Source organism: Carettochelys insculpta, chromosome 13, assembly GCF_033958435.1.
Source record: "Carettochelys insculpta isolate YL-2023 chromosome 13, ASM3395843v1, whole genome shotgun sequence".
NCBI lineage: Eukaryota > Metazoa > Chordata > Testudines > Carettochelyidae > Carettochelys > Carettochelys insculpta.
The window spans coordinates 24562683-24590611 of record NC_134149.1 but is presented as its reverse complement, the minus strand read 5'-3'; the positions used below and the strand labels follow the sequence as shown (position 1 = coordinate 24590611).

General features: G+C 44.8%; 1 protein-coding gene and 1 long non-coding RNA gene across 4 annotated transcripts in view; one reads left to right on the top strand and one right to left on the bottom strand.

Annotated features, from left to right (window-relative positions):
- AR (androgen receptor) overlaps positions 1-2137 on the bottom strand; it is a 168665-nt gene extending 166528 nt beyond the window's left edge. For all 3 annotated transcript variants that reach the window (XM_075008085.1, XM_075008086.1, XM_075008087.1), the window contains exon 1: positions 93-2137. In XM_075008085.1, the coding sequence (XP_074864186.1) occupies positions 93-1309 (1217 nt within the window). In that variant the 5' untranslated portion in view covers positions 1310-2137. The remainder of the gene's footprint in view (positions 1-92) is intronic.
- On the top strand, positions 1246-27053 carry LOC142020350 (uncharacterized). The gene is made up of 6 exons (XR_012647374.1): positions 1246-1383; positions 3276-7624; positions 10735-10809; positions 11784-12272; positions 12740-12879; positions 26804-27053. It is a non-coding gene; the product is annotated as an uncharacterized LOC142020350 (long non-coding RNA).
- The last annotated feature ends 876 nt before the right edge of the window (positions 27054-27929 follow it).

Sequence of the window (27929 nt, the reverse complement as noted above, 5' to 3'; positions counted from 1 at the left end):
GGGAGATTAAACTAAGCAGGTGTTTGTGGGTTGGGAAAAAGTTTGGAGAGTGTCAGGAGAGGTCTTCACCTGCACATACCAGGGGTACTTACCGTATTTCTCCAAAAGACCCTGGGTAGCTTTCTATCCAAGGGGTGAGTTCGCTTTTGATACAACCGGAGGCAGCAGCGTAGGGCATCCTGCCCACCATACCTCCTGGGTACCACATGTCAGACGGGAAGTCACCTCCTTCTTGGCCTGGTGGCCCCTGGCTTCGTCCACAGCTGAAAGGGCCAGCAGCCCCCTCTGGACACGGGCCATAGAGCTGCCCATCCTCTGCAAAAAACGAGTGCCAGGCTGGTGCTGAGGAAGGGCAGTGGGGCACCAAGCTAGGTATGTCCCCTGCATACCTGCACTGGGCAGCCCAGGAGCTGCCAGGCCCATAGTCCAAGGGGTTTTCCAACTTGATACGGGTATGAGGGGCGAGTGTCAGCTGGAAGTTGTAATAATCACGACCCGGGAAAGCCACAGGGTCCTCCAGGCCTGGGGAGCCCTTATACAGAGAAAGGCTGGCAGGCATGTCTACGACCAGGGCACTCTCGCCTGGCTCGTGGCCACTGCCCATGGCTGAGCGCCCTTTGAAGGAGGCTGGGCTGGTGCACGGTTCTTCCAGAAGCACGGCCCCTGCTGGATTCTTGCCGTCCCCGAGCTGGGCACCCGCTGCGCCCCGGGAGTGCCTGCTGCGCAGGGCAAACATGCAATCCTCCCTGGGCAGGAGCTCGCCGGGTGTCTCCAGTGTCTCCACCCCCAGGCCCATGGAGGCAGACACGGCTTTGCACAGCTCCTTGGCGCTGTCCCCAAGAAAGTCCTCCTTGGCTGCAGCCACCTCCTCACCACGTCTGCCCCTGGCCTGGGCCTCTGGCTGCAGGAGCTGCATGGTGCCCCCTTCGCCCAGGATATCTTTGAGGTCCCCGGAACTGCTCTGGAAAGTGGAGCCCACCAGGGTCAGGTTCGAGGAGGGGGGGACAGCCGGGCCCTCCTCCTCAGGTGGCAACCCCTTGGCCGCCGAGGCGCACTGGCCAGGAGGTTGCTCCTCCAGAGCCAGGTAAACGGGGGAGCCCGGCTGCTGCCGCCGGGGGCTGTGCTGCTGCAGGCGGGGAGCGGGCTGGCTGTACCCGGAGGAGGAAGCCTGGAGGCTGGCGCCCGGCTGCTGTTCCGGCGGGCCCTGGAACGCCTCGCAAACGCTCTGGAAGAGGGCCTGGAAGGCTCCCCGGAAGGTCTTGCCCGCCGGACGGGCGCACATGCCGCCGAAGCCCAGCTGGAACTCCATGCCCCCCTCACGGGGAAGGCGGCGGCGCGGCCGAACGGAGCGGCAGACCGAGCCCGGCGCGGTCCTGCAGCCCGGTGCGTCGCGGGCGGGTCTAGCGCGGGCGGCGGGCAGCGCGGAGGGGGGGACCCTGGCGCCGCCCGGCTCTGCTGCTCCGGACTGCCTGGGCGAGTGGAGGCGCGTTACTCTTTTGCTCGGCGGCCTGACGAGCGGCAGCGGAGGGGGCGGGGCGGGGGGATAGGCCCACGCCGCGGAGCAGGTCCCGGGGCTTTGCAGGGCTTAATCGGGGAACTTTTCGCAGGGAGGAGCGCGGCGCCGCGTCCCGCGGCTGCAGCTGGCGTCCCGCCCGGCCGCGCACACGGGGTGTCCCCAGGTCAGCGCCCGAAGCGACGCGCAAGCCCCGGCCGCTCCGGCCCGCAGCGGGCCTCGACCTGCCAGTCAGCGGGGGCGAGGCGGTGCCGGCTCCCGGCTGCGGCCCAGCGGGGGCCCGGCGCGGAGCAACAAGTGGCGGCGGCGTAGCCCCGAGCGAGCGCTCCCTCGCTGGCGGTCTGCGCTCAGCCGATGGCGCCTGGCCGGGGCGCTGGACTGTCCCTGCGGCTCGGCTGGGCTCCCTTCGCCCCGTGGCAGAGCTGCACAGCCGTGCGTCGGGGACGGGCCGAGCGAGCGAGCGAGCTCAGCGCCCCGCACGGCCGCCGAGCGACTGTGTCCGTCCCGGGGCTGCGTCTGGCTCTGCGGCCAACGGGAGAGGCGCGCAGCTGGCACAGCGCGCCGGGCTGGGGAAGCAGCAGGAGGGGCGTCAATCAAAGCGCCTCGGAGTGCAAACCGCCCGGGGGCTGCCCGCTGATCCCAGCACCGCGCTGCTTCCCCCGGCCGGTGCGCACGTGTGCCCTGCCCCTGCCCGTCCGGCGGCACACGGGGAGCAGGGGCACCGCGCGCACGCACACGCACTCAAGGGCAGGCGCCTGCACCGTTTGTGCGGCCGCCGGCAGGGCGCCCTTCGTGGCGCGCGCATCCCCCAAAGCAGGCATACACGAGCGCGTGCAAATGCACGCAGTCGTGCACAGACCCAGCACGCACACACAAAAATAATGCACGGCACATACTAAACCACGTGTGCAATGCTTGTGATCGTGTGTGAGAGACAGGAAATACAGTTTATAATGACGGGCATTTGCTGGGGACCCAGGTGCATGAAATTACGGTGCAAGAAAAATGCGTGAGGAAAAAATAAGGGGGCCTTAGGTCCTGGGCATAAGGGGAGAACAGCAAGAATGTGCAGTGGGGTGAAAAGTCTGCAGCAGAGCCTCATCCTTATTGTGGATTAATCTGCGTGACCCACCCCGAAGGAGAATAATTGGAAGAACTGGCTGGGGGATTTTTAAATGAAAATCCTCATTTTCTTTTTCTCTTTTTATTAACAACAATTTGTTTTTATTTTTTTCCCGCCAGCCTTAATAATGAAGCTGCCTTTCCATCCGGAGGCCCTACCTCATAGCTAAGAAAACAGAGTACTGTAGTCTGTGAGACCGAGTAACAAAGGTGTTCGCTTTTATCCCTTCTTGGCGGGTTTAGCATCCTCTAGAAATTGCAGGAACACTTTGGGCCAGACGACGTGCCTGCCTTTTATAATGCACGGTGCATGAATTATGTCTCTCTCCCATACACACGCATACTCGCACACACAAACACGCACACACGCTCTCTCACAAACACACACTAAGCCCCATTTGCGTGTCCCACCGGAAAAGGAATTTCCTCTCTCTCACACACACACACACACACACACACACAAATCCCCATTTGTGTGCGTCCCACGGGAAAGGCAGGTTTGCCCCTCGGATCACTAACAGTTTGTGGTTTCCTCCCACGCCCCGTCCCCAACGTTGTGCATCCCTCCGCTGCTCCGAGCACGGAAAGGTGTTCGGGGAAACGACGCCAAAGGGGTCACGCTGATTTCATTCCCCCACAGGGTGGAGTCAGGAGTTAACACCACCTGCGTCCTGGAGAGGGAGGGAGGAAGCGGGGAAGGCTGTCGGGAAAGAGTCCGGTGCAGCGCTTTGAACGCCCATCTCCAAGCAAGAGAGGGAAGCCAGAAACTAGATGCCCAGTCTGCAACCCAGCTCCCCCTGCCGCAGGGGCTGTGCACAGAGACAGGCTGGGGTGGCTCACACCCACCCTTCCCCTGCCCTGCTTTCCCACGCGGCCGCCAGGGAGCCAGCAGCTGTCCACGTGCCCCACTCCAAGGCCGGAGTCTGGTCTCCGACCACATCCGGAGCAGCCCCACAGCACTCCCGGGCCCACTGGAGTCGGCAGCGGGGCAGGGGACACCTGAGCCGGAAGGCAATTCGCCTCTTTCCCCCTCCACTGTTTTCGTGGCCTTCTACTCCGGCACCAGCGCCTCGCCGGGAGCAAAGCGGGAGCGAGCCGCCGCACTGATCTAAAGGAGCCATCCAACATAACTGTGTGGGGAAGGGCGAGGGAGGAACTAACCCTGCGCCTCCTGCAACGTGCATCGACAGTGGGGCTTAAGCGCGCGCTTGCTTGTTTGTATTGTGTTCCTTGTCGCATGGCGTGCGCCCGTCTTTCCCACCCCCTTCCCACCTGGCCCGTTCCCCTTTTGGAGCCGCACGCTCCCGAGCATGCCTAGTGTTCCTTTAACTATAACCCTCTTCTCAGCTCTCTCAACCGTCCTCGGGTGGACTTTGCGCTTCAACGTGCGCCACGGTGCCTGTTTCTCTCTGGTCAAAGTGCTGGGGTAGATAGAATCACGTGAACAGATAGATGAGGCTCTCAGCTTTCATGTAAAAGGTCTAGTCCGCATAGTGGCAGAAAAAAAACTTGAAAAATGTGTCCCCAGGGAACCCTGCATGCTGAAAAGTAAAAAGACAGATTACAAGAACCGAAAAGTGTTACTGTTACCAACTTATTTTTAAAACCACTTCCACGAGTTTTGGAGCCATGACTCATTTTTTTTTAAATATTTGTGGTCAGCAGTAAGGAGCTTACAGTCAAATGAGAAGTTTTAACCTTTTTTTTAAAAAATGCAGTATTTACCCTATCATAGTTTAACTCTTTAAACCTCTATCATATAAAAATCTAAATGGTTGGCCTAAGCTTCCCAAGGGTGTTGCCTCTGTTGTATTTTGTTTTAAATGGAATTTTAATTGGGCAGCAGCCATACAAGCTTGTTTCTTCCATATACCAATTATTAAGTTTCAGCTTTCTAGCCAACTATTTACATTCTTGCAATTTAACAAAAGTCAGTACAAGAATAGAAATAAAATATTTAGCTAAAATTGCTGTAGGGTTGGAGGTGAAGCTGTTTTTAAGACAGAAGTGTTATTATCAGAGAGGTAGCTGTATAAGTCTGTATCTTCAAAACCAACAAGAAGGCCTGTGGCACCTTATAGACTAATAGATATTTTGGAGCATAAGCCTCCGTGGGCAAAGACCCGCTTCATTAGATGCATCAGTATTATTATCAGATGCAGAAGTATTTTTGTTGCTGAGGTGAGATCTAATAAATGAACCTTTGTTGTTAACTGCTCAAGCACTGGAAAGCTCTTCTTTTTTCTTCCACTCTAGCTGTCATATAAACACATACTTCTTACTCTCTTACAACTGCAGCCATCTGGGGAATTGGTCATTATTTTTGATATGGACAAGATCAGAGCTTCAGGAATGAAAGCTTTACAGCTCTTTTCTCCGTCTTCTGCCACTGTGAACCCTTGTAAAGTAGGGAATACAGTGTTTGTTTATTTTAAATTTGCTGCACTTTGTACTACTTTGAAGGTCTTTACAAATCGTGGGAGTTCATTCCAACCTCTAGAGGGAGTTGTAGAGCACAAACTTGTTAACCAGCTAAGAAGAATGGCTAATAGCAAGGGAGAGAGATACACCTGTCTCCAGGTATCAGGCAGTATGACCTCTTGCTGTGGATTTGAGGGAGTGTATCAGAAAGTGATCAACTACTCTCAACTAATAAAACAGAAAAACATATAGTATAGAAACAAAAAGCAGTCAAGTAGCACTTTAAAGACTAGCAAAATAGTATATTAGGTGAGCTTTCATGGGACAGTCCCACTTCTTCAGACCATAGCCAGACCAGACCAGACTCAATATTTAAGGCACAGAGAACCAAAAACAGTAAGCAAGGAGGACAAATCAGAAAAAGATAATCAAGGTGAGCAAATCAGAGAGTGGAGGGGTGGGGGGGAAGGTCAAGAATTAGATTGAGCCAAGTATGCAGACAAGCCCCTATAGTGAATCAGAAAGTTCCCATCACGATTTAAACCATGTGTTAATGTGCCATATTTGAATATAAAAGCCAGCTCAGCTGTTTCCCTTTCCAGAACAGTGCGATAATTCTTCTTCAGTAACACACATACCTTTAGGTCATTGACAGAATGCCCCATTCCATTAAAATGTTGACCAACTGGTTTGTAGATCTGGAGTGTTTTGATGTCTGTTTTGTGCCCATTGACCCTTTGTCTACGGGAGTTAGAAGTCTGTCCAATATACAAAGCATCTGGGCGTTGTTGGCACATGATGGTATATATGATGTTAGTAGAGGAGTGCTTTTTGTTTTGATAGTGTATAGACTAGCACGGCTTCCTCTCTGTTACTACTCAACATATAGTATAGAGTGAAGTTGAAAACAAGCTTTTAGAGGCAAGGTCAAAACTAGCTGGTAGTTTCTGCTAATTAAAATTATAAAAAGTCAACAACCAAAATTTTAAAAAGTTAAGTAAACAAAGAACAAACATGAATGTCTTTAATACAGAAGTATGATTATAATTAACATTGTTAAAATGTTTGCTCCTAGTTTATTAAAAATTAAAAAGCAATAATTTCATATGGGTCACTATAACCTATGTGCTTATAAAAGTTAGTCATAAAAACCCTATCTAATATAGCGCAATTATAAGTAGTTCTCTGAAGCCATCCTGAAACTTTTCCTTGATATGTTTTCTCTCTGGCAGGTGGTTTCTCCTGGCTGTTAAGTACTGTACCAGATTTTAGGTTAAACATCTGCAGTGTTCAAAACCTATTTCTTAAGGTTCTGTGTGTTTTGGATAAAGCACAGTTACCTGCATTAAGCTTTCATCAGATGGAATTGCTGTATTCCCACTGATTTAGTCAATGAGTGCCAAGAGAAAGCAATGCTTTTCAAACTGCCTGGCTGACCCTGCCCACACTCCACCTGTGCTCTGGGTGGAGGGAGAGGTTGCCCCTACAGGGGCAAGGCTTGGCTCCCATGTGAGCCAGGAGCAGGAGGGGTGGGCTCTCAGGTGGTTGGCATGGGGGGCTTGCGTCCCTGGGCCCTAGGTTCACCCACTACCCATGGACTTTGTCCTGGTGCTACCTGAATTGTAACAGTTAAGTTAATCCTATGGTGGTTTCTAAAAAAAACTGGGTAACAGACCTAATCACTTCCAACTGCTGACTGAAAGTAGGAAGAATATAACAGAAGCCTGAGCACCAGCCATCTTATCTGGAAAGCCAGAGAAGGAGAAATCTTGAAAGGGGCATGCAGAGATATGTCAGAAAGATTTACAGCAGATAAAAACACTTTGCAGGGGTGTTAGACAATTGGTCATTTCTAAGAAGATGGGAAGATGTACAGGCCTTTCATAGCTACCAGCTGAATGGGAAAAGAGAGAAGTGCAAGAAATCTTGTTGAATTCACTTGTAATGAAATTGTTAGGTGCACAGATATGGTGGGGATGGCTGCAGGAGGCATCCATCACTAGGTGAATAGAACCCAGCTTGCTTTTGTGATGCAGTTTTCAAGCTTTAGGATGGTTTTCTTTGCAACCTGACCATTGTCAAATATAACTTGGCAAAATTCACTTTAAGACTGAACATAGTTTAAACCTGGGATCAAGAAACTAGAAGAGCACTGTCTTCTAAAGAAACTTAGTGGATTACAGAGCCTTGTCAGGCCCAAAGCATTTAGAACAGACGTCAGCAACCTTTCCGAGGCAGCGTGCCAAAATCTGAGCTTTTGACCTCTGTGTACAGTCCGAGTGCTGGTGATACTTTCTAAAGTCACTAATAGTCCTACTTGCAACAGCTACATTCATAAAAATGAAGATGCAGAGCTTTACAGTTTAGGTGGTGGTTGGTTGTATTAGCTGGTCTTTTGTTAATCCGCAGGTGACATGGCTTTGAGCAAGCTCCTGGATGCATGGAAGAGGAGGGTCAGGCCTGAGTTTCCACCTTGACAGCTGAAGAAAATCAGCTCGCATGCCACTCTGGGCACCCGTGCTGGGGGTTGCTGACCCTTGATTTAGAATTTGCACAATAATTTACCAGGTGAAATAGATGTGGGTGTTGCCACCTAGCAACAGTTTGCATCCTCGTTTTTACTGATTGCAAATTATAGTACTTTGATTTCTATTCTAAAATTATTTGGGATACCCTTTCTTGTCCTATCCAATAAGGTTCATTACCCTCTCAGGTTTACATTTTTAATATGAACTGTACCTATTAAGACTATGATTTAATAGTGGAGTCTTAGCAGGGCCAGAGTCAGACACTCTTACTCACACTGATGAATAACTCACTCCACAAGCAATCCCATTTCTTCCAAGAGAACCTCTTGTTTTTGAGGTACTGGTCAGGGCGAGTAGAGGATTAAAATCTGGCTTTCAGTGATTTGTGCTATGTACATATAATAGGAAGATAGACATAAACCCCGCTATTTTGTCTGGGCTAAAAGATGACAGGCAATATATCCATGTTGGTTACTGGCTCTTGAATGTAAATGCCATAGAATATTATCAGACTTCTTGCATTTCACAATCCTGCCACATGCAATAAAGATTACTGCAGATAATTGCAATGTTGTTCCAACATCTCACTGAAATCCAACTGTCTGGACAATAGCTTTTGCCTGCCTAGTTAATATTAAAATGCTTCACGTGCACAAACCTCTGCAAAACTTGTATTTGTCACTGATTGGACTTTAAAATCTGCCTGCCTCTTCATGTTTTACATTTTATTTCTGAGATTTCACTAGTTTATGATTGCTGTAAATAATTCAAAAAGAACAAAACCAAAGTTCCCATATTCCCCTCAAGTATCGGAGGGGTAGCCGTGTTAGTCTGGATCTATAACAGCAACAAAGGGTCCTGTGGCACCTTATAGACTAACAGAAAAGTTTTGAGCATGAGCTTTCGTGAGCACAGACTCACTTCATCAGATGCATCTGATGAAGTGAGTCTGTGCTCACGAAAGCTCATGCTCAAAACTTTTCTGTTAGTCTATAAGGTGCCACAGGACCCTTCGTTGCTGTTGCACATTCCCCTCAAGTGGACCCTGAAACATTAAATCATATGCATGCGCTTAATTTTAAGTAAGTGAACTGAAGCCAATTGCTTACATGCTTTACTGGTCTGGGGCAATGGGATATTATGTAACGCTCACTGAAATCAGTGGAAAGACTCCTATTGATTTCAGTAGGCTTTGAGTCTGGCTAAGCCCCAGCGCACTAACAAAACAAGGAGAGTATTGGAGGCATACGCTAACGTAGGGCTAAATGCAAGTAGATGGGCTAGTTCTGCTCAACCTAGTGCACTAAAACCAGCAGTGTGGTCACAATGACATGGGTGGCAGCTTCAGCAAGCTACCTGAGTAGATATCCAGGTGGTTGAGTAAGACAGCACTCATATGATATTTTTTGCATGCTAGTTTGAGGATCACTAGTGTATCTTCCCACATTAAGAAGCGTCCTCTCAGCTGCTGTAAAGGCATACCTTAAGTGAGAAGAGAAGTAAACCAGTGATAGTGGTTTTTGTTTCAAACTGAATCCTGCAGGAAGGGAGGTGAGACTTTCTTCCCTTAACAGTGTATTCGCCTAGGCCTATGTCTAGACTACTACAGTGATCTTTCGAAAGAAGTCCTTTCAGAAGATCTCTTCTGAAAGAACTTCTTTCGAAATGGTATGTCCACACACAAAAAAGCAGATCAAAAGAGTGATTTGCTCTTTCAAAAGAGAGCGTCCCCATAGCCCCTGCTCTTTTGAAAGAACGGGCCGGGGTCAAAAAATCAGGTGCCATGAGGACTGCTCTTTTGAAAAAAAGGGTCCATGGAGCATCTACACAGTTTTTCTTTCAAAAGAAGCTTCCAAAAGAATGCACTCTTCCTGAAACAGAAGTGGAAGAGTGCTTTCAAAAGGAGCATTATGTTCTTTCCAAATTGATTTTGTGTATAGACACTACACTATTTCAAAAGAGACCCTTCTCTTGAAAATATTTCAAAAGAACTTGCTAGTGTAGACACAGCACTACTGAAATCAAGGTGTACTCATTCGCTGACATCTACCACCCAAAATCAATGGTCCTACTAAAATGAATGGGGCTGTTTGTCCAAGTAAAGCAATCAGGATTTGACACTGGATTAATTTTTTTTAAAAAACACTTCTGAAATTCTTAAGGTGAAACTTACAAATCTCAAGATTGATTAACTGGTTTTTCGTGTTTCTGTGTAACTTTAACCACTCAAAAGAGAGATCTTGAAGTCATTGTGGATGGTTCGCTGAAAACATCCACTCAGTGTGCAAAGGCAGTCAAAGACAGCAAACAGAAAGGGCTAGATAATAAAACAGAGAATACATTGCCTCTAGGGTATGCTCACATCTTCAATACTGTGCACAGATGTGATTGCCTCATCTCAAAAAAGATATATTGACATTGGAAAAAGTTCAGAAAAGGGCAACTAAACTGATTAGTGGTTTGGTATGGGTGCCATATGAAGAAAGACTTAAAAAAACAGGGATTTTTCAGCTTAGAAAAGAGGACATTAAACCGGGATGTAATTGATGTCTATAAAATCATGACTGGGGTGGAAAAAGTGAATAAGGAAAAGTTGCTTGTTTATTCCCATAACATCAGAACTAGGGGGTCACCCAAGTGAAATTAATAGCAGTTTTAAAACAAACAAAAGGAAGTCCTTCTTCATGTAGTGGACAGTGGGCCTATGGAACTCCTTGCCAGAGGATGTTGTGAAGGCCAGGAATTTAAGAAGGTTCAAAACAGAACTAGATAATGTCACAGGCATTAGGTCTGTCACTGGCTATTAGTCAGGATGGGTAGGAATGGTGCCCGTAGCCTCTGTTTGTCAGAGGCTGGAATTGGATGCCAGGAGAGGGATCACTTGCTGATTACTTTTCTCTTTACTCCCTCTGTGGCATCTGAAATTGGCCACTGTTGGAAGACAGGATACTTGGCTAGATGGACCTTTGGTCTGACCCACTATGGCCATTCTTATGTTCTTATTGAAAGCTGATACAAAACATCACATTAATAGCTATGGAGAACAAAGTTCTATGTTTATCTAAATAGCAGCTATGGCACTGGCAGACAGAGGATAAGCTTTTCTATATGCTCTCACCAATATATGCAACCCTTTCCTATACATTGCAGAAGAGATCAGTCTTTCTGGACCATTGGCAATCTTAGCACAGAGGCGAAGGATTGAACAGCCCAGTGGATCAAAAAGTGAGCACATAATTCTGAAAAAAAAAAAAGACTGTGCTGACATCCTTGTTAAATCAGAACTGCTTTTGACTAGTTTGAAATGTTGTGGATTTGGGGTTTTTTTTGCAATTTTTCATCAAAACTTTTACTGTTTTGAGATTTCTCCAAACAGTCTTACTGCCTTCAAGAATTTTCATCTGTGTTAGCTGTCACAGTGGTCACCTACAGGAATCAGGCTGGAGTTCTAAGTTCATTTCACAAGAATCCACAAGTGTATAAAGCCTACTAAATTTGCTCTCCTTTTCAGGCTTTTTTTTATATCAATATTGCATTTTCGTCCTGTCATTATTCAATAAGGGCTATCTCATTGTCAGAGTCACTACTCTTTTTCCTGCCCAGGTGTGTGAGAATGGGCAGTCAGAGGAAAAAAGTAGGTGGAGCCATAGCTCTGTCATGCTGACTGACACACAGGGTATACCCATCCACAGACCACTGGGGCAGAAAGCAGGAGGCAGACTGTACCTCATTTGGCTTCCTGGTCTGCTCGTACCAGGCACTGTACTATACGCAGAACTTGTAGCAAAGTCACAATTTTTCCTTAACTCATCGATAGACTGTTTCAAAGGCCACTGAAGTCAATAGAAATATTTGTGTTGATTTCCATGCACACAGTTTCAGACCCCAAATTCCTTACCTCTTCTGCAATTAAGGACTCAGTTTGATTAACAGAGTTGCAGAGAACATTAAGAAAATCTCTGCATAATTCAGGAAAGGATACCTCAAAAACATTTAAAAAGGAAATTATTTTGAATGTAGCACATATTCCAGAAATAACATAGAAAGCAGTGACATTATAAAAACGGTAAGATGTATTAAAGGATGGTTCAGATCTGCAATTCATTTTCTAACAGTCCCATTTCATTAATTAAAATACTAACACACAACATTCTTTGCTCTTCTACTGGAACATTCCATTCTTTTTTTTTTTTTTTCAGATGAAAAACTGAAGCACAGAGTGGCAAAGTTACTCATTGAAGATCATATGGTATGGCACTGGCCTGAGTAGAGCCTACTTCTGCTGACTCCGGTCTTGTGCTTTAGGTACAAGATTTTACCATTTATTGCCTTGTTAAAGTGGCTATGGTTGGAAAAATTAGCATATCAAAAATATTATCAGGATATTTCATATTTCTTTGTCCTCGGTCAATTCCATAGCCAGCTTGCTAAGGATTTTATGATTATCTTGCCAGTTCACACAGGTAGTGGAAATAAACCATATGTCATGATCATGAGGGTTAGCCAGCAGCCTGGGAGTAAAAGGGTTAACTTCCTTAGCCAGGTGGGGTTGGCCTATGGGAATGTAGGTAAGGATTGAATTTTTTGGCTCCTCCCTTTTTCTGTCCTCTGTTCCTTCTTGTTCCTTCCAGCCATGAGGGAGACAGACACAGAATATCTCCCTCCAAGAACAGGCCCTCCAATCTTCTGTAAGTAGGGTAAAGTTTAGATAAGTCCTGTTAGGCTTTTTTGTTTTATGGTTTGGGAAGTGGGATCTGATGTCTGTGCACTTTTTAGAAATTTTCTTTTACTCTCCTTGTAACTAAGTTCTAGGCCCATGGTGGAGACTCCCCATGTATTTTACTTTGTGACTCTTCCATGTAGTCATGAGGCTTGCAATATGAATATTGTTGTAATAATAAAAATTCTCTCTTTTTCTTTCGATTAACCTGGTATTGGTTAATGTTTGTGTCCTGGTTTTTTACTTTTGGGGCTGAGATTTCCCAAGTAGTCTCTCCCTGGTTTCCTTATTATTGCTTGGGTGGTGGCAGCGAATTTTATCCCCAAAATCCAAGGTTTTTAGGATTTTGGGGTGGGGGGGGTTCATACCAAAACCTGGTAGATAAGGTTTTGGAGGTACTTTTGCTGGCCCCCACTTCTGCATTTGTCTTGCTAGAGTGGGGAAGGAGCCATGACATATATTACTTCAACTTCATACATCATCCTGCAACATTACTGACAATTTTGTCAATAATACATAAGGCAAGGAGGAACTTGGCTTTCTCTTCCACAGCTGCACTCGTTCCCTGGCTGCAGGTAAAGAAGTAAATATTTGTGTTTGTAAGTAAAGTAAATATAACTAAAAATACACAGTGAAAGGTACTCAAAAAGTTAATTTTACTGTCCTCTTTTCCTGATTCTGAATTCACTTTAAAGGCTCTGAATTGTTTCGGAGCTTAAAAGGATTCTGGTAATTTGCATGTAATATATTTTTAAATTGCAGTGTCTAACTAATGCCATCTAATTTGTGTTTCCTACTGCATATATGTAAATCCTTTGAAAAAGAGGGACCTTTTGGTATTGTTGATAGATGTTTATGCTGAAGCTCTAAATGTGGTGCCACTGATGTCTTTGGGAATTTTGCAGGATCACATCCCAGTGAAGAACCACATGACTGTCTAATGTCTTGATCCTGATTCTCTGACACCAGCGGGCATTTTGCCTTTGATTTCAGTTGCTCCAGAGTCAGATTATATGACATGGAAACACTGAAAAGTCCTGATCCAGCAAAGCACTTAAGCATGTGTTTAACTTTAAATATGTTAGTAGTCCCACTGGACTCTAGGAATGCCCATGTACTTAAAGTTAAGCATATGCTTAAGTGCTTATTGGGATCAGGGCCAAAATGACTGTTCTCAAACTGATATTAATTAGAGAAGAAATTGGAAAAAGAGACAAATAGACTGGACTTTTTTCTGCTAACTTCTTTCAGTTCAGGACATTCTAAGTGTTACTTGAAACTAAAGTAAGTGATTTTCAGGTTGATCATTAATATTTCGTTTAGGATTATCCATTAGCACTGACAATAAACTGATGCTGCTTCAGTTTTTGGAAGAAATTCAGCACCATGTACACTGAAAGTACAAGTCTTAGTCCACTTGGAGCTTGACTTTTACTGCTGTGCTGCAGACTGAGTCTATGCAGAACTTCATACGCATAAAACCCCAGACTGCTTGCTCCAAAACTGATCCTGATCATGCATGCTGAAGAATCCCCATTAACTGCTGGTAGCATAGAGTTCATGATACACAGTTTAGCTGTTCTGATTCTGTCCATGAGAGACCTGTGGCACACACAACACATCAAGCAGCTGAAGGTAGAATTTTTTGGGGTTGTATTGCTTCCCTAATGCACTGACCAGCTGCTTGTGATGCAGCTGCAGAAGCAACAGAGAATTTCCTTTGTGACATTCCTTAATGTTCGGATTCATAAGTCATTTACAGTACACTCTTTCACAGCTGGCAACCCCAGGACTGGGAGGTAGCCGAATGGTGGAGGCACAGGTGGGGAGTCAGTGGCGCCCCCTTAACAAAGTTCAGCTCTCCCCCGCACCCCCTCCCCAGCACCAGCTCCCTCTCAACCGCTGCCCCACTACATTGCACATGGCCGCGCTGCGCAGGGAGCTGCTTACAGGGCTCACACATGGCCACGCTGGGCAGACGACACCAGGTGGGAAAGTGGAGGAGCCCACCGACTGTGGACACGCACGCGCACTCACACACACACACACACACACACACACACACAGACACAGCATGGAAGGAGGCAGGGTGGGCACTGAGCAGGCCTTCCCTCAAGGGGTGGGGCAGGCACGTGCGCTAAGTTCTGTTCTCCAAAGGGGAAGTGGCCTTGTGGCTTGGGGTTTGTGCTGGGTATTTGAGAGTTCCAGTTGATCAAATACTGGATAACACAGAGTTTACTGTACATTGCAGTAAGGAACACCCCTCACCCATAAGGTGCATGTAAAATGATTCCCAGTTTTCACACAGAATCTAGAACGTAGATATTTCACACACTCTGTTGCAGATACAGTTTAACCAGCTCCAGGTATTTTTCCTTATTTTAATAAGTTAGTCATTCCTAGGCTGCCTTGTGCTGCACACAACTAATGATTTCCTAAAATTTTTGAAAAGTTGGACAGTTGGTAGAGGTAAATGGACTTTTACCACTTGTACCATGTAAGACGTGCATTGTTGCACTCTTGCATGGGTGACGAAACATTTTAAACTTGCTCCTGTAGATGGATGTTGTAAAATATTTTCATTTTAGCTATTTTAATTCTTGAAAGGTAATAAGTGCATTCATGCTATGTTTTTTTCTGAGTTTTTTTTGGTTTGTTTTTGGCTCAGTATGATGCTTTCTTCTGTTTTAGGATTATAGGTTGTTTTATTTTCTCTCATATTCTATTCAGTTGCCACTCCCTTGTTCATCCCCCTGCTGTCCTTCTCTCTGTTATGCTCCCACCCTGTCCCAGCACTGAATAGAAACAGAGAGATAGCTGTGCGAGTCTATATACTATCAAAACAAAAAAGCAGTCCAGTAGCACTTTAAAGACTAACAAAATAATTTATTTGTGGGACAGACCCACTTCTTCAGACCATAGCCATACCAGAACAGACTCAATATTTAAGGCACAGGGAACCAAAAATAGTAATCAAGGTTGACAAATCAGAAAAATTATTATCAAGATGAGCAAATCAGAGAGCAGAGGGGCAGAAGGGGGCGGGGGCTTAAGAATTAGCTAAGCAAAGTGTGTAAAAGAGTCCTTATAATGAGCCAGATAATTGCCATCCTGGTTCAAACCATGTGTGCTGTGTCTATGTAGGTAGTAGGAACTCAACAAGCTAAGATATTGTATATACTTGGGAATTTTAGTAAAAAGACTCTCCCCACCCCCGCCGCCCCATTGCTGCTGGTAGCACCCACAGGGGTGTTCCCATATGAGACTTTAGGTACATATTCAGGCCTCTAGCCTCCCTTACCACATGTCACCACAGCTACACTGCTATTTTTAGCCCGTTAACAGTAAGAGCTAGCGCAGTTATAGTTACTACCGTCTAGCCTTAGTGTAGACATAGCACAGACAGAGCTTTCACCATTTTTATTACTCTGTGTATTCCACTAGCTTGGGAGAAGGAATCAAAGGTCTGAAAGCATAAACAGTGAAAGCAGGGAAAGCTTCTGAATAGGTTTAATTGACCAGGAAATAAAATGCCAAGAGCTACTAGAGCCTGATTTATATTAGGTTTCCACCAAGTGCAGCTAGCAATCCATCTCAAGTGCTGGTACACCAGTGCAAATTTTGTTAAAACATTCTCTGCATAGACACAGCCTTATGGGCCAACCCAGGTATTTTTGTGCAGCCCCATCATATCTGAAGCACAGGGCAGGCAATGCCAATAAGTTCTTGTTCTCTATTCCACACTGTGTGACTGAGAGTGTTTTCATCAGCTCCTCACAAGGCTCCACAATCACTTTGTGCCCACCTCCTCCCTACAGCTTGGTCCAATGTGTGCTGTCATCAGTTGCATTCTTGCCCTGGCCTTTGGTAAACACTGTTCAAGGCCATGGAGTAGGGTGCTTGAAGGTTTCTGCCTTCTTCCTCAATGACCTCAAAGAACTACTTTCTACACAAGCAGAGGGGAATTGATTCAGGGTCACCTCACGCTGCCTGACAGTGTCAGTCAGAGCACTTTGACAGTGGTTAGTTTGCCCCATACCAGAAGTAGGATTGCCAACCCTCCAGGACTGGCCTGTAGTCTCCAGGAATTAAAGATTAATCTTTACGTAAAGATTTTATCATGTGATAAAAAGCTCCAGGAATATATCCAACCCAAACTGACCAGCCTAACCAGAACTGGGGAGGGCCAGTGGTTACAGGGGCTTTGCCTAGTACCAACAGACTGGGTAACTATCTGGTTGCCTAGCAACCAAGCACAGGCTTTCAGCCAGTGGAGGAAAGCAGAACATTATGTGTCTATTAAACCCTTTTATTAGCACATTTTGAAACAAGTGTTCATCCGTTACCCAAACACTAAACTGTAGCAGCTGTGTTTAGTAAATTTTCCTGGAATAGTTACAACTTGAAATTCTCATCTTCCTTCTTTTTTTTCTTCCCCTTTACATTAAATTCTGTCACCTCCATGGAACTATCCAAGTATTTCATTTCCTGTGTAATTTCAGACCAGACTTCCAAAGGCACTCAGAACAGGCATCTAAAATGAGCCGGGCACTTTTGAAAACTTAGCCACTTCACTCTCACAGGGGGATGTTGGAGGTTGAGTGCCTTAGACTGGCCCTTCATTCTGAATAAATCATGTTTCTGTCATTTACTATGCTTGCCGCAATCACATTTTCAGTAGAGCCTCGATTTCCTTGAGTGGTAGAGAAATGGCATATGGAGACTGTCTTTTTTAAGTCATCAGTTAAATCTGATCCCAGCCAGTAGTAATGTCAGATACTTTTTTACCACCTGATGGATGCTCCATGACCTGTGTGAAATAGATTTTATATCGTTTCAATTTCTGGATCACACAATTGTTCATATAATTACTGCTGGCAGAAGCTTGCTTAATAGAGAGCAATGCCAGCAGAGAGACGACCACAACCTGAGGTTGAAATGCTGACTCCACTGACATCAATGGAAGCTTTGCTGTGAGTATAGAGAGTGAGCCGTTATGTCATATGGGGACTCATAGGCCTGGACAAAAACAACAAGAAATCCTGTGGTACCTTACAGACTAACAGATTTTCTGGAGCATCAGCTTTTGTGGGCAAAGACCCATTTTGTCAGATGCAAAGTAGTGGAGATTCCAGAGGCAGCTCTTAAATATACAGGCTCATGAAAAGAAGGGAGTCCCAATCAAGAGGAAGGCCAGAGTTGACGAGATCAATTCAGTCAGGGAGGATGTGGCCCACTTCCAGCAGCTGATGTGGAGGTGTGAACACCAAGATAGGAGAAACTGCTTTTGTAGTTGACCAGCCTCTCCCAGTCTGTGTTCAATCAGACTAACAAGGCTACCCCTCTGATACTTGTCACCATAGGCCTCGGTGAAGCACATCAGAGGAGACAAGAAAGGACTGCTATGAGGATACTTGTATGGCTACTGCTTGTTGATATTCACTCAAAGAAACATCATCATCATCATCAATAACCATGGGCTCAGCGCCTGCTGGTGCCTGACGCCTCTCTCACTGTTTCCTTCCATCTTTCCCTGTCCAGGGAAGAGTGGCTTAGTTTCTGTAGACTAGCTGCACACCAATCTACTATCTCATCTACCCATTCTCTGTGGGGTCTGCCTCTGCTATTCGAATGGTCCCTTATGCTGAATACCAGGGTCTTGATTTTTCATTCATTGTTCATTCTGTCAATATGTCCAAATAATTGTAGCTTCTGTTTTATAACCTTCTGCAGCAGGTTCTCTTTTGGCTGTATCTTCCTATATAATTCCGCATTGGTGACCTTCTGCATCCATGCTATTCTCAGAATCTTTCTATAACAACTCCTTTTGAACGCCAATATTCTTCTTTTCAGATCTTTCATTATCACCCATGTCTCACAGCCATACAACATGCTGCTGAATACATGTGTTTTCAAGATGCTCAGCGTCATTCCTAAACTAATCGTTTTGCTTTTCCAGATCTTATCCATCGCCTTCAAACTCACTCTTGCTTTTGCTATTCTAGTCACTATTTCCTTCTTACAGTCTAGATTATATGGTATGTTGCTCCCCAGATATGTGAACTTCTCTATATTTTCTAGTTCAACACCATCTACACTGATCTTCCTTCCTATTTCCTTATCTGCAAATACTGAACTTCAATTATTGGTGTTGCCAGCACTAGCTGTATTTTGGTTGGTTTTGCTCTCCTTCAATATGTGTCAGAGGCTGGATTAAACTCTTAATTCCGCCATTGTTTGGTGATGCTTCAGCATTTTATAAAGGAAACTTTCTCCTGATGAAAAGTTTAGGTTTGTCAGATGAGGCAAATGAAGCTTTTTATTTATGCACATGCCAGGCAGACAACAGGCAGTACCAAGCCAAGCTTTTGTCACACCATCCGGTCAAAGTGCTCCAATCTGGAGCTGTATTGACCACCCTGACAGATGAGATCAGTTCATTCTCCAGTGACTATTCAATCCTTGTCTGGTCAGCTGAAGCGACCCACAAGAGAGTCAGTTAGAGCCAACTGGAACAAGAGCTTTTGTCAGAAGAGGCTTTCTTAGTGGATTCACAGCTGACACACTACTGTAATATTATTTGTACAAAATAGCCCTTGCGTGATATCATTTGAAAACTCATAATTTACAGGTCAATAATACTGTGATTAAAAGTGTGTAGCAATATTATATGCAAAGTTAAAACATCTCTGTCCAGTCAAAAGTATCCCAAATAAAGAAATGGGTATTTACAGGGTCTGGCCAGAGGGTTGCAGGAGAGTAGATTGAACAGGTCTCTCTCTGTTCCCAGGGTAAAGAGTGAACAGGTCTCTCTCTGTTCCCAGGGTAAACTAACAAAGGCTAATCCAGAACCAGCAGGAACATGCCAGCACCAATTAGGGCAGTCAGTCCAATTAAGACACCTGAAATTAAGTAGCAAGTTTCCAGAATCAAGTAAGGTAGGCTAATCGGGACACCTGGAGCCAACAAAGTACTTGTTGAGGCTGGTTAAAAGTACCTCCCCTTCTGTTAGTTTACAGTGCATGAGAAGCTGGGGACAGAAGGTGCTAAGGAAGCTCTGGGAGAAACAAAAGCAAGTAGATACCAGGAGGAAAAGCCTGTGTTCAGAAAGATGCTAGGGAGAGGCAGGGAGAAATGGCCCAGGGGAACACAGAAGTCATATAGGTAACACCGGAGACATTATAGATGGTTGCTATCACACAGTCCCTTGGCTGGAATGCAGAGTAGAGGGCAGGTCTGGGTACTCCCCCTGCCCATCCCCAAATCCCTATTCACTGTGGGAGAGCTGATCCTCACAGTGGGGCACACCACAGGGGACAGGGTCTGTCCTGTACAAGTCACTTGGAGGGGTAGTGGAGACTATGGAGTTTGGTCTCCTCCCTTTCCCACAACCTGGCCAATGATGAGGGTGGTTCAACAACTGACAAGCTTGTGTCCTAGAGAAAGTATCTAAACTGAGCTTGCCAAGAGCCTCTGAGGCAAACAGTCTGCCTGAAAGTGCAGGATACACCAAAGTAAAGGAGGAGCTTTGTCACAGTACAGGTAAGTAATGAGCAGGGTCCTCAAAGAAAGCAGGGAGACGAGATGGCAGGAGACAAAACAAATTTGCATTTCGGAAGACCTGGGTGAAAAGAAAGAACATAGAGTCTCCTTCATTACTAGATTCTAGGCCGTCATCTTTACTGTTTGAATAAACTTTGCTGTTAGAGGTAACCCTCAGAAGAATACACTCAAAGGTTAATCGGACTATAAACAGTCCTGGGCGGAGGATCCCACGGGATCTCTCTCTGTCATACACATTCCTAAAAAGACAAAGAAACCTGAGAATTTGACCAGCCATATTGCTGGAAAACTCTGGTAAGGGTTTTAACAGGAACCAAGTCTTGCTTGTTAGGTTTTAACTGCTAAAAAGTGTTTTTAGTTTCCTTGTACTCATTTCTGACTTTAATCCCTGATATCTGAGTTCATCTAAGATCTTATCGTCTGCTGTCAATACAGTCTTGTATTTTTTTAAGCTGAACCAACCCAGTGCTGTGGTTAAACAAAACTGTTTGGTAATGCCAGTTACAGTACCTAACAGTTGACTAGTGACCCTTTTCAGGGGCAACAGACCTTTAATCTCTGACCTGCCCAAGAGAGGGCTGGGCAATGCAGAACAGATGTGTGTGGAAAAAACCTGGAACTGGAAGTGTGTTGGGGTTACCAAGCAAGTACTAACCACAACTGATGGAAGCCAGAGTATGATTGGTGTGTTCCTGAAAAGCTGCTGGCACTTCTGTCCTTACAGGGAGAACAGGGCCCTGGGACAACCCTTGCTCCATCTCAGGCCCCACCCCTCACCCCAGATCTTCCCACCTGGCTCTGCCCCATCCCACCTTTTCACATCTTTGCTCCACTTCCCTCTGCCCCCAGTGCACCCCTTCCCCCAAACACCTATCTCAAGCAACACAACCCGGGGAATTATCAGGAAGAGCCTGGCACCAGCAGCAGGGCTCAGCCTCACTCATCATACACTCATCATGGGGATGGAAAGTGGAGTGACCCAGCCCCAGCCTTGTGTGCTCTCCCCAGCTTCTCTCCTCTGCAGTGAAGTGGAGTGACCTGTCTGGGAGATGGTGAAGTGGAGTAGGAGGGGGATGGGTTGCTCCACTTCTCATGGCTTCTGTCCCCACTGGTGAGTGTGGGAGCAGACCCAGCCCCTGCAGCCAGCTCCAGGCTTCCACTGGCAATCCTCCAGGCTTCCCTGGGCTCCACAGGGCTCCCCAGTGTGCAGGGCCCGGGGGTCTGAACAGTCTAATGTATGGAATGGCTCTCACTCCTTGGATCAGAGCTGCAGAAACAGTGCTGTGGCTATACAAATACACTCAGAGTGTGATGCTGATAGGTTGTGGGTAGCCCAGGTTGAGACCTACAATAGTAAAGCATTATGAGACAACCCAATGTGTGGGGCATATGGTGACACATGCTCTCATTGGCCTGGCTTGCACCTTGGAATGTGACAGACCCACCAAACTTATATCACATCAGACACTAAACAGGCAATAGATAGTTGTGATTCTTAGTCACTAGCAACCGAGCCAGTAATCATATCAATGAGTTAGAGGTGAAAGGCTTGACTTAATTTACTTTGCAAATGTGTCTTTACACCAGACGGATATAAAAAGTCCTTTCTATCAGAAATCAAACACAGAATATCGCTGAAACTAAACATTCTCCTTATTTACTAAAACTTAGCATGGGGACAAGAATGTTATTCTGTCCTAACAGATTTACTAGCCACAAAAACCTGAGATTACCAGGGCAATGCCATGGAGTACTGGAAGTAACATCCTGTTCAGCAAAGCTCTAGATCCTGGAAGGGCTGTGAAGGGGTGAAAATATATATATTTCTCTATACTGCAAAGTTTAGCATTTAGAAAGAGGACGCTCAATGCATGACTGGGAAATCTAACAAATTTGTAATAATTTATTTCAAGTTATGTCTCTAGAGTGCCTCTCAAAAGAAGAAAAATCCTGCCCCAAAAATCTGCAATCAGTAAGTCAGAGAAGCCAGAGTCTAGTTGTTCAGTATTTTATTAGATAGCAAATAACTTTCACATTCACTTTTGCCCACGTATATATAATAACAAAGTCCGTCAAATACGCTTAGTCTCCAAAGCAATCTTCCACTTGTTTTTCACATGTCCCTGAAACATGAATTCTATGTATAACACACAAATTACTCTTATTCCATATGTTCATTCCCCAACTCCCAAGCTGTACATAACAGCCTTCATACAGAAAATTATGTAATCCTTTACAGAAGGCCACTCAAATTATAAAGGAAAAGGTTCTGAAGCAGACACAACCCAATCTGCATATCTCTTCCCCCCCGCCACCTGTGTTTCCTTATGACCCTCACAGGTGTCTGTCTGTGCGCTGCTCGTGTATTAATTCTGAGGAACAACATACTCTGGGACAATGAAGAAACATATGTGAGGAAAACCAAACCATTGCATCATGAGTGGGAAACAAAGATGAAAGGTCTTTTAAAGTCAAAAGTTCACTGGGATGAGAAGTGAAAGAGAAAATCATAAATAATAAAATGGGCAGTGACACAGAGATGTCTAGTTTTTTTAAAAAAGTCAGTAAATTTAATGGCAGAGAAAAGTAACTCTAATATTCTCTAGAACAACAAGAAGTCCTGTGGCACCTAATAGATTAACAGATATTTTGGAGCATCAGCTTTCGTGGGCAAAGACCCACTTCATCAGATTTTACCTACAACACTGATGCATCTGGACAACAGATGGGCAAGCTGTGGGTCACAACAGCCATGCTATTGGGACGAGACAGGCATTCAGGCTTCACAGTCAAGTCAGATTCCAGCTTCTTTAGTAGGAATGCCTGAAAATCAGAACGAGTTGGCGTGACATGGACATCTGTCCATCAGAACTGTGATAAGCAGAACTATTTCACACAGTTCATGCAAGACTTATCTGTCTCTACTCGCCTAAGCTTACTTGGAATGAGCATCAAAGTGGGAAATGTTGATCTCACCCCTCAGGTATTATCCCAGATGCAAATGAAGGACACATCTAAGGTGTGCAAATGCAAAATGCACAGAGGAAAATCTTTTCTGAACAGCTTAATTGACAGCACAAAGGCTGATTGATTCTGCAACATTCTTTACAGAAAGCTGCACGGAAAATTGCACAATCTTTACGGTATAAAAGGAATCAGAGATGTTAAAAGATGGGAATGACCAATTAGATTGTCTAATGTAGTTCTCTCCCCTCGCTTGGCCAATGCGAGATGGTTCCATAAAGCACATTTCTTTTCAATGTTGTGTCCAGTTCAGTTTTAAGACCCTGATTCAGGGAAAACATTTAAACATGTGCTCAACTTTAACCATGTGTTCCCTACACTGGGGGATATAGGCCCATGCTTTAAAGCAGGGTGAGCAATAAGTGGCCTGCAGGCTAGACACAGTTCATCAGGATTAGTCTCTGGTGGGCCACCAGATGCTTTATCTGAACTCCCTCAAGGTACAGCACTGGCAGTTCCCACTGGCTGCAGTTCACCATTCCTGGCCAATAAGAGCTGTGGGCAATGCTGAGTTAGTCCATGTTGCTTCCTGAAGCTCCCATGGCCAGGAGCAGCAACCTGTGGCCCCTGGGAGCTGCAGGGCTCTGTTCCTGCAGATGCTCCAGTTAAACAAACTACCTGGCGGCTGGCCAGCAATCAGCTATAGTGAACTGTGTCCTTATTGCCCACCCCTACTGGAATATAAACCACAAGTTTAAGAACCCTTCCTAAAGAAGTCTGTTCTTCTGAAACAAGGCCTATTTGATTCAAATGACAAAGCTTTGATTACTTCTACTGGGAAACTTCCACACATGGATAAGTCTCACAATTAGGAACTCTGTCCTGATATTTAGTTCTATTTTCACCCCATTAATCCTAGATACAGCCACTTAGACCATTCTGAATGATTCAGATGCTCAGTCTTGTCTTGTGTGCAGAGAACTGGACTTGACGTCCTCTAGACTTCCCTTCCAGTTCTGTGATTCTAGGATTCTCTACCGTGGTGGATGCACTCTGGGCTTGATTCTTCTTTCATGTTCATTTCACACAGGTGCCAGTATACTGACTTGAGGACACAGGTCCTTGCACAAGCCGTTGAACTGAGTTCATATGAGGAATACTGTTGTGTCTGAGAATTACTGGGAGATGTCCTGTTCTTCCAAAACATCACAAGACTTGCAGATTTGCTCCATCAGAAATATCAGTTCTCATTTTGCACCAATCATTGCATAGGATCACATAACAAAAATACTTCACATTTCCATTTTTATTTCTTGGGTTTTTTTTCAAGTTTTCCCAGAGGGGAAGCTGGCATTTTGAAATCTGAATTCCATTTCCAGGGCAGCAACTGGAAACATGTCCTGTGGCTCATCACATTTTCAAATGTTAGCTAAATCCCTACCCTATCTATATTCAATTTGTGAAAGAACTTTCTCAACCATAAGGCTGAACTTTCCAAGCCTACATTTTTTCCCCATGAGCTTGCTCCTTAGCCAGTATGATACTGTGGTTCCATCTCTGTGGCCAGACGGTTGTGGGTTTGAAATCCTTCTTCCCTGTAGATGCAGCAAGCTGCTGAGCTCCTGAGGCTCAGCAGGGGACCTGGTGATCATTGCTTCTCAATCTCTTGTATCTGGAAAACAACCAAACAAAATGCATGGAAGTATCCATCCCTAATTCCTCCCTCTCTTTTCCCTCTCCACTCCAGATGCAGAGGTCTGTGCCACCATTGCTTGGAGCCAGTATGCTGAACGTGCTCTTGCCTAGTGGTTCCCTCAGTTGCTGAAAATTTAAGCTTTGCTTAAAAATAATGAATAATGAACAAATGAAAGTAAAGAAGTTTCTACTTTCTGTTCCTTATGGCAGCAGTTAGGACCTTCCAAATGCATTGTGTGATCCGTGGAACATGTTCCATAGCGCACAACAGGCTTTTAGATATTTTCTAAATAAGAACCACACTTCATGGATTAAGGAGGACTGGTTTATGAAGAGATGAGTATTGTTTATTTAAATCTGTAGCAGAAAATGAGCCAAAACAGGGGTATTTTAGGTAGTAGGTTGCAAACAGCAGGAAAACTGGTTTCCCTAGATACATCATCTTTGGTATGTGTGCAATTTTTTGTTTCTTTATCTGTGCTATTTTTCAGAGAATATTCTGATCAGTTACTCACTGGTCACTTCTTTTTGCAGCCGCTGCTCACATCAGATGAATGGGGGTCTGTCCTGTTAGAAGACAAGTTCTATGTTCACCATGTAACAAAAGTATAAATTAAAAATAATTGGAAAGCCCATTCAGCCTGATCTTGTTGCTAGAAGCTAGTCTTACAGCTCTCCTTTGGAAATCTGACATTGACAGTAACTCTTTAGGCCCTCGGCAATGAATTTATCTAAAGGATTTGGATTTGGGGAGTGGGGGAAGACTTCTGGTTGGAAAAGTAGCATGTTTTGGAAATTCAAAATTTGAATAGTCTATTCTCTGTAAAGCAGGAAGACTAACTTGATTCCTGTCATCTCTAGCCTACTGATCTCTATGGCTTTGCACCAGAAGAATAGTGGAGAGGCAAATGCAGAGCATGCACTTCAGTGCAGCCTTTTTGGCAGCTGGAAAATTAGCAGATAAACTATCACTGTTCTCTCTCTTTCTCTTTTCTTATCAGGGGTAGTCTTTTCCTTCCTTTTTTGATTTTCTTGCAGTTCAGCACCAGAGCTGTATTCCTTTGATGGCCTTGATGCCTTCAGGGCATGGCACTCTGCTTTAGACAAAACATCTATACATAGTTATCCTGGTATGTGCTAACCTTGCACTTTCACACTCCTCACATTTGTCAGATGCTTTCTTCTCACTCGTCTATGCTGCGGTACAATGATCCGGCAGAGTGTGTGCCCAAATTTGTTATTGTCTCCTTAAGCCCAAAATGTAGTTTTGTAAAACAAACAGTATCCTACTATGAATAGAAATGAACAGAAAATCTATGAGGACAAAATGTGGATTGTTTGGAGTGTAAACTTTGCAGTATTGGAAACCTGGACATAGCTAGCACCAAGATGGTGAGAATTAGCCACTGCAGATTGAACCTCCAGAGGTTCACCCTCAAATAGTGAAATACCACTGAGCCTGCCCATTCCAACAAACTGAGAGAGTGCTGGACTAGAGAGGTTCAATCCGTAGTTCTAAAAACAGATTAGAAATGAGTAACAACAGGGCAACTGACGTTACCAGACCTGATCTGTCTATCATCAATGACATCCAAAGAGTAAGCCACAGAATGACTGACACCTACTTATTCTCAGTTTCTTTCAGCTTTAGCCAGCTAAGGTGTTATAGGACTTTATTAAAGTTCACATCAGGCCCATGATCAACAGAAACCTACTAACAGTGGCTATAAACATGGGACAGGGGAGCAGGGTATAGATTTTGGAATATTAGAAATAGACAGAAGATGAATGGGGAAGCAGATGGGGAACTGGGGGCAATATAAGATCTGCCACAGAAAAATGAAGCCTGTGTAATTTAGGGACTCTGAAAACACTGAACTGGATAAAAACAGCTATTTGCATTTTTCAGACCGCTAGCAAATTTTCCAAGGGCTGTTAAATCCCACAGCATGCCTTAGAGGTATGTGGAAACTGGATGGACTGTTCTGAGGTTTCTTATTCACTGATCTCTATCTGAAAAATAAGATTCTTTTCAACCTTTACATGCTCTTGTTCTAGAACTGGGAATGGCACTGTAACCCCACATTAGGTGCTTAATTGCTGTCCTGATAGATAATCTATCTCACTTTCTCTGTTTGAATAACAAGAATGGTTCATTCTATTTTAGAGTTTGGGAATGTAACTTTGATCAGATATGGTGGCTTAATATAAATTGATAGTGACTCAAGAATCAACCTATAGAAGCACATAGCTAGAATTTTCTTTTCTCTTCAACAGCCCTATGGAACTTCAGAATGGGTCTGCTCATGTATCTATGTTCAGGACTTGCCATTGCTGAAATACTGAAATAAACTTTGGCCATTGATTAGCTGGAAAACATCAGTGCATTTTCAAAAAGAGATGGAAATATCTGATGCATCAATGTGTTCTGACCAACATTCTTTTTCTAAGTACAACAGACTAATACCTGGAGCCGTGTATGAACTATTTCCTGCCCCCCTCCTGGCCAACCCCACCAAAAAGATGACTGACTATTAAATTTATCTGCTGGAAAGGGTGTGTGTGAAGTTTTTTAGATGAAGTTTATTTGCTAACCAATGTAGTTTGCCATAATCTGTGCATTTGGATCAAATTAGGCAAAATGTTTTGCCTGCAAAAAGATGGCTCTTTTCAAACAAAATTCAGTGTCTAGTTTCAACATTTTAAATGAAATATTTTGAAATGATCCTTGATTTTGACAATTGCTTAGTTTGGTAAAAGCCATATGAAAATGAAACAAAAAAAAACCAATTAAAATGGTTTCAAGTTGAGAGCCAGGAGAATTACAGCTCGCAATATTGATATTTGCTTATTGCAGCTGGAGAACAAGCAATAGAGAAATGTGATAAGAAGATTAAAGAGAAAATCCTCAGTATTTGCTCTTGGTTCCTGTATCAACTGCAGGGATGTGTGATGGATTGATTGCCTCCCACTCCAGAGGTTCCCTCTCAAGTACTGAGCTATCACTGAGCTTAGCCATTCCACCAGTCTGGGGTCCCCCCCGCCAGGCCCTGCTAAGCCAGGCCCTCAAAGCCTCCTCTAGCACACACATGGGCAGGGACAGACCCAGCTGCAGGAAGACACAAACATGGACATCAGTGCTGCATGGGAAGGCTTTCAGTTAAGGAATTGCCTGGCATTCAAGAGCACATCCCCTCTCGGGTGAAACCCAAAATTGCACTACCTTGCACAGCACAGAGAACTTGTACCACATTTGCAAATTGAAATTTTCCTCCTCCTTAAAGTTGGAGGAAAATAAGCACAGCCTTGCCTGCCCTTTGGGTTTTAGAGAAAATAAACATGTTTATTAATTATAAAAGGCAGATTTTAAGTGAGTATAAGAGAGAGCAACCAGAACAAAGCA